At 41.3% G+C, this 9,328-nt stretch overlaps 1 protein-coding gene across 1 annotated transcript in view; it reads left to right on the forward strand.

The window, feature by feature from the left end:
* Positions 1-9,328, forward strand: part of LOC119902987 — an 18,358-nt gene that overhangs the window by 6,134 nt on the left and 2,896 nt on the right. The window contains exons 6-22 of the mRNA XM_038719383.1: positions 586-921; positions 1,017-1,148; positions 1,265-1,417; positions 1,605-1,721; positions 1,842-2,015; positions 2,126-2,330; positions 3,139-3,293; positions 3,369-3,481; positions 3,708-3,789; positions 3,995-4,132; positions 4,394-4,556; positions 4,700-4,815; positions 5,077-5,223; positions 6,078-6,191; positions 6,317-6,433; positions 6,558-6,716; positions 7,035-7,196. Coding sequence (XP_038575311.1) covers positions 586-921; positions 1,017-1,148; positions 1,265-1,417; positions 1,605-1,721; positions 1,842-2,015; positions 2,126-2,330; positions 3,139-3,293; positions 3,369-3,481; positions 3,708-3,789; positions 3,995-4,132; positions 4,394-4,556; positions 4,700-4,815; positions 5,077-5,223; positions 6,078-6,191; positions 6,317-6,433; positions 6,558-6,716; positions 7,035-7,196 — 2,583 coding nt within the window. The remainder of the gene's footprint in view (positions 1-585; positions 922-1,016; positions 1,149-1,264; positions 1,418-1,604; positions 1,722-1,841; positions 2,016-2,125; positions 2,331-3,138; positions 3,294-3,368; positions 3,482-3,707; positions 3,790-3,994; positions 4,133-4,393; positions 4,557-4,699; positions 4,816-5,076; positions 5,224-6,077; positions 6,192-6,316; positions 6,434-6,557; positions 6,717-7,034; positions 7,197-9,328) is intronic.

The following is a 9,328-nucleotide window of genomic DNA, read 5'->3' on the forward strand; positions in this document are numbered from 1 at the left end:
GTCTTCGGTACCAGCCAGGAACTATTTTATCTCATCTGCTGTCACACTTTATAACAGACATATATGAGGTGCAGTTCTGATACCAACATGCATTTCTGCCAGTTGTAGTTTGCACATTGAATGGTTGTACTCTGCTTTTGATGTATTATTTTAGCATACTTATACTAGAATAACAACAACATCAAATATATTGCTCTTGTAGAAGCATTGCAGGTCAATACTATGTAATATTGCAGCTGTTTGTTGCCTTCTCCTGCGTGCATTGGGTGGTATCACATGTCATCTGCATTAGGTGTAGGTCATGTGTGGACTATGCCTGTGTTTTTTGTGTGTGTATCTAAAGTCAAAAATACATCTATGTTCAGTTTGTGGATCACCCAAAACCATATATAAAATAACCATCCCCCTGATTTAGAGTATCTCACCCATCTCAAATATTACATTCTGATATTCATTCTTATCAGTATTCCTTTTTAAAAATCAACTGAAACATTTCAGCTGTTCAGTGTTTGTGGAAGAAGATGTGTTTTTTTGTTTTATATGCTACCACTACCAGTCAAAATAATGACTTTCTGTCCACTCTAGGCTAATTTGAATGGTTCAGTGTGGTGGGACCCTCAGGGTATCTGGACAGCCACGGTGGACGTCAGTCTGGAGGGCAATCGGGGTTTCTTGTGGCTCAATGCAAGGGCCTGGCCAGATCTGAATGTGGAGGGTGACCTCACTCACAACCTTCCTGCCTTCAAAAATGTACCGCAGCACAGCAGACTGAGAGTAACCGGTAGGGCCGGAAAACATCAATATGACACCGAAGCCCTCGTTCAGATGGAGGAGTGTACTGTCAGAGCCAGCGGATTTGTGATGTCACAGCCAGGCCTGCAGGGCACGCTGGTGTATCACAATAACTGCACAGTGATTCAGGTAGAGTAGATGTGCCACTGATAATTCATTATTTAATTCATGATTCATGAAATCTCTAATAAATTCACTATGTCACTTTCTAATCATGTTTGTAGGAGTGGGGGAGTCCAGACAGAATGCAGTCCTCCGGATTGTTGGTTGTGTCCCCAACTCTTGCCGAATCCCGGGTCTCCATTGCAATAGATGATACCGAGTTACAGGCGTCAGTTGCTCTTAAGAAAACTACGGTGTGGAAATACATGAAAACATTTGTTGATTTTACATTTGTTACACTGATGATGAGCCTTAATTTGTCTATGGATGTGACGCCATGTATGATAATTCAGTGCTGTTGTTTTTTCAGGATAAAAATGAAGCAATGCTTAGTCTAAACCACTCTGTGCCTTTGTTGAAGAAGCTGGGTCTTCCTGCTAATGCTGCAGTAACAATGAATTCTGGGAGTCATAGAAATGGCTCATACTATTACCTGTTACACAGCAGTGCAGGAAATCAAAAGGTAGGAGGCAGAATTAGCACTCTGTGCCATTAAGAGAAAAATAAGATAGAAGTATAAAGAATAAATCTATTTGTCTCTGTGGTGCTTGTGTTCTTAAGAGGAAAAACTTTTCAAAATGTCCATGTTTTGTTTATAACTTCTATAGAACAGTTACTGCTGTTGATATTATGAATGTTTTTTTTTACAGATAACTCAAGAGATGGCAGTGTCAAAGATGTCTGAAGCAGTCAAAATGAAGAGTCATTTTAGACACACAGTCAACTATCTGAAGAAACTGGGAGTCCCTGCAAACAACAGCATCCAGGTTAGAAACTCAAATAGATTTAACAAATCAAGAACTGACAGTTGATTGATTTGAAACAGCTCAGTTAATGAAGGGGTACAATCTCTCAGATGATTAATAACACAGTGAATGTGTGGGCAGGTAGAGATTGGCTCTGCTGAGGGTAAGGCCTTGACCTTACAGTCACAGATTGGAGGTCAGCAGGCGGGAATGAGACTTAAGATGAAATGTCTCACAATGACAAAAGAGATAAGAGCAACCATGTGGCACAGCTGGTCATGGCTACAGGACAGAGGACTTCCACTTAATATAGAGGTAAGAAACAAGTGTTACATTTTTTGTTTGTTTTGTTGCACAACATTGGTTTATTGTACTGCTATTTATTTTACCAAACACTTAAACACTTCATAATTTTCTTCTCCAAGGGTCTGTGTTCCATCCAAGGAGTATTTTCTCATCTTCAGTCCAGGGCTGAGCTCACTGTGGACCGACACAAGCTGCTCGCCTCTGGCTTGAATGTCAGTGTGGCTGATGGGCGTCTGGCCTTGCTGCTCTCCCACTCTCCACCAGCTTCTAATCAAACAGGGACGCAGCCCAGACATGTCACTACCCTGACTGCTCAGTTTAAAGGTCAGATTTTATTAACAGCTGGATTTAATATGTGCGCTATAGCTCCGTTTTGATATTGTTTCCTGAACATTTGGGATGTCTAAACATTTCTGCGGTTGTTTCTCAGCACTTTTTGAAGGTAAAGAACCCATAACCAATATTAATAATCATAATTAGTTTATTTCATGCAACAAGCTATGTACATTTTATTTTCCCATTCTATTTCATTGTGAGGTTTTGCTTGAATCCTACCATTTAAGCGCAGTATCAAAGGATGACCAGCAGATGTCACCATTTGAATTAAAAATACTTTTCATTTCGGTGAAAGTGTTTTTAAAGCTTAATTTCCATGAGTAAATCCATCCATCGTCAACCGCTTATCCTGCGTACAGGCTGGAGCCAATCCCAGCGGACAAGGCAGGGTACACCCTGGATAGGTTGCCAGTCCATCGCAGGGCCACACATAGAAAAGCAACCACTCACACCTATGGACAATTTAGGGTCACCAATTAACCTAGTCCGTAAGTCTTTGGACAGTGGGAGGAAGCCGGAGCACCCAGAGAGAACCTACGCAGACATGGAGAACATGCAAACTCCACACAGAAAGGCCGGGGAAACCGGGGTTTGAACCCGCGGCCTTCAGTGCTAACCACTGAACTAATGTGCCGCCTCCACGAGTGAATGTCATGGATATTACATTTTTAAACAGACAGCTCTCAGTTTTCTCTTGCAAAAACAAAACATGCTTTAGACACTTTTTGTTCTCATGATGTGGGGCTGTTTTAAGTACATTGGCTTTAACGTTTCAGCACTCCGATCCTATCTGCAGGTCCTCTGCGGAGCGCCTCAGTGGACATTCACTGTCACGACTGGAGAGTCCAAGTGATGGGGGACATAGGAGGCTGGGGGGCACATGGAGGGTCCAAGGAGGCCAGAGTCACACTAAAAAACACCATACAGGGACAGACTAGCCCTGCCTTACAGGTGAGGATAACATACACTCAAAATTCCCATAACCTTTCTCCTTCATGCTAAGCATCTCTGTGACTGCTAATGCAGGTGGAGGCCTGGGGAAGACTTACTGAGTCCCAGCTGAGATGCTCCATAGCTGTGAACCCTGAACTCAGCTCCTCGCTGGCGCTCATCATCCAGGGACACCATCTGCCTCATAGGTACTCTGAACACACACATATGGAAACCACTTCAGTCACACCTGCCTTGTTGTTTATAACCACAACTTGAAATTAAACTAATACTAAATACAAACCATATTTTCTGTCCATCAAACACTTGCACACACACACACACACACACACACACACACACACACACACACACACACACACACACACACACACACACACACACACTTTAAGTGACAGATGTTCTTTTGTCCAGCAAGGACCTGATGGTGAAGGTGGTCCAGAATATTCCCAGGATGTTGGTTTACCTGCCTTCTCAGCTCAATGTCCGCTCCCAGGTGGGTTCTTATTCTCAAGGCCACTCTGATCAAATTATTTAAACATATCAAAAATATTTAAACAAGAATGAAGCTAAATCTGTGCATCAGGTGTGATTTAGTGTCAATCCTAATTCCTCCTGGAATTACAGTTCTTATACCGTTGTTATGATTATCTTTTTTATGCTTTTGTTCTAGTAATTTATGAGTTTTATTGGCTCTTCAGCTCAACCAGTCTCAGTCTAGCGTGGCCAGTCTAGTGGAGGTGTTATCCGGCAGGAGGAGGCTATGGGCTCTGGGGGGACTGTCAGTTATAGAGAGTGGATACAGACAGACTCTTGAGCTCAAACACTCATACCCACAGGTATTTCTGTGCTAAAATATCTCTTAACTGAATATAGTATAAATATGCTATATAGTATTTACATTTTAGATTTTATTTCCTTGTAGGCAATGGTAACATTGGATATTTTCATTGGCAATACTGCACTGTAAACCTGGTATCACACACAATGATACCTTTTTTAATACATCAATATTTAATAGTTATTTATATCTTTACACACCCCGAACATCAAGTTCGACCCACATCCCAAATGTTTTAGTGATTGTCTTTCTTCTGTAGTTGAAGCCGCTCCCCAGGACTGTCGCAGTGAGGACGATGTATGAGGCCAGGCACTGGAGCTACCAGGTCCAACATAGAGCTGTGTGGGGCAATCAGGAGTTCAGCTTGTCTGGTCTCTACTCCACACCTCCAGCACTGGAGATGGGGAACCAGACCCTGAAGGGTAAACTGTTCACAACCATCACAGGGACAGTGTTTGTCCTTTTCCATATAACAGGATGCCTACGTAAGGGCTAAAACAGCATGCAGCTATTGATGAGTGACCACCTGCAGTATGATTTGTTTTTTTCTTGTCCTTGACTGCAGTTCAGATCAACTGCATTCCCCGTTTGTCTAGTTTTGAGGTGACACTAGAGCGTTCCTTACAGCACCGACTTGACACTGTTTTACTGGGCTGGACAAGGCATGGCCGACTGGAGCAGGTCAGATTGTGTGTCATATCCCTGAAAATGTGAAGGGCTTTATTCAAACAAATGTTTTTGTATCCTTTTTTGTCTCTTTGAATATGAAACTGTCACATTCATTTGTGAATGTGTAATGAGCATTTTAATGAAAACCATGGTGTTGTATTTGACTATATGACTTTTAATGGAGAGGAAATTCTCTGACAAACAAAACAAGAGTCTGTTGGGATTTCTGTTCCACTTTCTGTGGTCACAAACTGCGGATTTGTTCATCTCAAGGTCCGAGCTCTGAGCTTGTGGAGTCGATCAGAGGAGGTGAATGAGACCAAATTGGAGCTGAAGCAGCCCTTCTCCTCCATGCTCAGCCAGATGTCCCTTCACACAGTGTCACACAGCTCAGAGAGGGAACAACGCAGCAGCCACCAAGTAGGCTGCCACACCTTTACCTGTTCATTTTACACTAATGAAATACTAGACTTGTTTATTTGGTAGGGGCAGAGCATGTTTATGAACATCAGTATGAAAATACAAGATGTAAACATGGCGGAGTTTAGCAAGAATGCTTATTCACATCCATAAGCCCTAGGCAGGTAACAAAAACAGGAACATTACAATGACAATATTCAGATAGAAATATACACAAGTAGAAAAGGACAGAATATATTGCGCAACATGTCAAGTTAAGAGTGATCACAGCCATTGATTGAGTTGGTCTTGGGGATGTGTAGGGCCCTTGTTGCAGATGGTAGGCCATTCCAATATTTACATCCCTTTACTGACAGCACAGTTTGTCTAAATGTGGCACCTCACATTCCCCTGAAGTGGTGGCCCTGGTGCCAATGCCACTAAAGGTGGTGGGGCAAGCCCCCCTGCGAATCCTTATCTCACCATTTTTGTCATTTGACACATTTGTCAGAACTGAAGCTCATGTTCTTTCAACTGTAACTCTAATTGATTTACAGGTTTTACAAGTTCTAACATTAAAAGCTTTCTTCCATAAATCATCAAATCACAGCTTCTTAACACAACCTAATGCTGTTAGGATTCATATTTTTTAACATGTTACACATATGTCTACTGTAATGGACAGGGTGCATAATGTTGTTTAACTACATTATTCATAATTCTGGTAATTATACATACTGTAATGTGTAATTTAAGTAGAGAAAGTGACAAATTGTCATTGCTTAAGATCATATATTTCTTATATCTTAATTATGTATTTGGGAAGAGATTTTTTATGGGAGTTTTATTGTATGTTTATTTATTTGTGCATGCAGACCCATCTGTCATTGGACAGTGCAGCCCCTGTCAACGTCTCCCTCACCCTGAACAGACATTGGAAGAATGGCTCCAGCAGGGGGCAGGCATGTGCTCTGTTCTCAACACAACAGGTTGGTGGAGCCTCATCAAGTTTAAAAGTCCTCCTGCACCTGTACTTGTGTATGGTGAGTCTGTATTGTCCATGACTCAATCTCTGTATGTGTGTGTGTGTGTGTGTGTGTGTATGTCTATGTAGATGGTAGTGTCTTCTGTTAAAGGTTGTGTGTCAGTGGGTCAGGATGGAAACACATATTCACAACATGCAGAGCTAAGATGGGACAACAGGAGCATCAGCCAAGGCATGAAGTACCAGGTACTCGGCTCCATACTGAATGGAAAAACTTTTTATCTCTTTGACTTATTCTCTCTTCATGTGATAGCAGATGGCTGGTGTTTTGAAAAAAGAATCTCCCATTATGTTTCTGTGTGGTTCCTAGAAGGGTCCACGTGGAATGCACAGCCTTCAGGTTAATGTTGGCCTGGACAAAGTGTCTCCTGCACCCTGTCCTTCACACACACTGCTGACTAAAATTCAGACCAACCTCAGGGACCGCTTGGAGCACACAGTGCTGCTGGGCCTCTGCCCCCCTCAACCTGTGAGTCCACACATCTGCATCACATCCTGCTTTCTATCTCATGCTGTGATTAATATTTTGGGGTCTCTCCCACACTGTGTTTTGTGATAAACGTGCACAATCTCTGAATTTATGTTCTTCAGGAAAAGGATTATGTCTTATATTAAATTATTCCTTTTTTTATCTGGCAGGCATTTGAAAAAACACAGAACTCCCATTTTACACCATATATATTTCTTGAATGACCTCCTTATTCAACAGTTTTCAGATTTAGAGGATGCCACTGTGCTTATTTCTTTTCTTCAACGGCTGTTTTATTTCTGTTTGTGTGTCGCTCAGACTCTGTCGTGGTCAGGATCCCATAGAGTTAACTCAGGGGAGGAGTTGTTTTACACACAGTCTTGCCTGTCGGTGACAGGACGGCCCCACCAATGCAGCCTTACCTTTGCCCTGACCAACTCCTCTACTGCTCAGGGCACCAACATGTCTCTGTTCTCTGAGGTAAATGACTGTAACAACCATCTGATAATTAACAGTAATTTGTCTTAGTTAAGAACTGTAACTGTAGTTAAACAAGCCACTTTTATATCATAGGGTACAATAGTTATATCACATTGCTGGTTTTATTAGAATTTCATTAAATAGTGAATAATACTGTTCACCAGTTCAGGTGATGCTGCCACTCTGTGTATGTGCTTACTTTGAGGATCAGTTTAAGTTTTAAACCTGGAAAGTGAGGACACTTTCGGAAAATAAAGACATTTTAGCAATCAAGCCTCACTTCAAATATTAATGTTATAATTAGATTAAGGCAAGGGTTAGGGTTATGCATGTCATTGTGAAAGAATTTGAAGGAATAGTTTGAGCTTTTGGGAAAGGCCAAGAGGTAGGTGAGAGGTTCGTTACCACTGTCAGTAAATATTAAGCTACAGCCAGTTCACTAAGCACAAAGACTAGAAACAGGGGGAAATAGCAGAGGTGGGAGTAAGTCACAAATGTCAAAGTCACAAGCAAGTCTCAAGTCTTAACCTTCAAGTCTCAAGCAAGTCCCAAGTTACTGTGATGGAAATCAAGTCATTGACCCCTGCGATGCTTGCTTGAATTCTTAGGAATTTAGTTTATGTTGAAACAGTCTAAAAGAGGTGGCAATTCAACTGTATGATAATTTTGTAAGATGTAATAAGTGATTCTGTTCTCTCATCTGACTGTATTGAACTCTACACAACTACACACACACAACATCACACAACATTAGTTTACCAGGTAAGTTCCGCTCAATTCCTGGATGCGTATGGGAACGTGATTATATTATTTGATCCCATAGACACTCAACATTTGAGCCAAAATAGCCTAATATTACTGTTTGACATAACTTCTGACTACACCAAATAGTTTTAAAAAAGGTCTGTCCTAAAGCATTTATTAGTTTCTGACTCTGATGGGGGAAAACAGTTGCCAAAAACTACTGTATCTCTGAATGCTCACACATGTAGGCTATTCTATGTGATCTCCTTTTGACTAATGCAATAAGTAATGTTATATTGTTTCACTTCCATTCACTGAGCCTCCCCTGAAACTGTTTGGAGCCCCCCTAGGGAGGCCCGCCTCACACTTTGAAACCCCCTGGTTTAGAAAAATAGAGTAATAGAAACATGTTTCAGTATGGTTAACAAAGTTACAACAGCACCAAACTGCAGTCAAACAAAATGAGCACACAGTTGAAGCAATAGCTCCCTAAAATAGTTTAAACCAATACTGAATATTATAACATTACTGAAGCTAAGATTTATTACAGAACTGGTGTTATAGAGTGCATTTGTTTTAGCTCTGTGTTTCTACTAAATTTGCAACTGGGTGTAACGTTAGCTTAAACTTAACGCTGGCTTTCTAGCTAACATTCGACCAGCCAGTAAGTTAGCTGAAAAGCTACAATCACATAACGTACCTTTCTTTATAGGCTCTGTAAAGATGGCTGAAGTATGATGTTGTGGTGGTAGTGTCACTGGTTTTTGAGCTGCAGACTTTGTACATCTCTGTTCTTCTCTTCCTACGGTCATCGACAGCATAATCTTTGAATGTCTGTATTGTATTACACGTAATGGTCATTTTCTAATCCTCTGGTCCCGAAGAACCGGATCGCTATGTGAAAGCACACATGGGTGCAGGATTATGCCTCAAACGCTGAAATGAGACAATGCAAGTATTTAATAAAAAATGAGAAAGACATCTGTCTCAAGTCATGAAAACCAAGTCAAGTCGAGTTTTAGTCAAGCAAGTCTCAAGTGTTCAAATTTGTGACTCAAGTCTGACTCGAGTCAAGTCATGTGACTCAAGTCCCCCACTTCTAGTAACCCCTAGTCTGGCTCGGTCCAAAGCTAATAAAATCTATATATAACCTGTTATGTCTCGCACAAAAAATTAAGTTTAAAAATGATAAGTTCTGGTTTTATAGGAGGTTCTGTACTGGACTATTTCCTGGCTACTTGCTGGAGGCTCCGCTGGTTGCATTGAAATCTCATGGTGATGCCAAGATGTTACTGCTCTCAGCCAAGAAATAGTCAGGCACATAAGCCCCTGTAAAACCACAACAATGCTTTTTTTCTGTGCTGTGTGTGTACTTCACAGTCTAGGAT

The sequence above is a fragment of the Micropterus salmoides genome, unplaced genomic scaffold, assembly GCF_014851395.1.
Source record: "Micropterus salmoides isolate LMB-PRFRI ecotype aquatic unplaced genomic scaffold, ASM1485139v1 Ms_hic_scaffold_14, whole genome shotgun sequence".
NCBI classification, from domain to species: domain Eukaryota; kingdom Metazoa; phylum Chordata; class Actinopteri; order Centrarchiformes; family Centrarchidae; genus Micropterus; species Micropterus salmoides.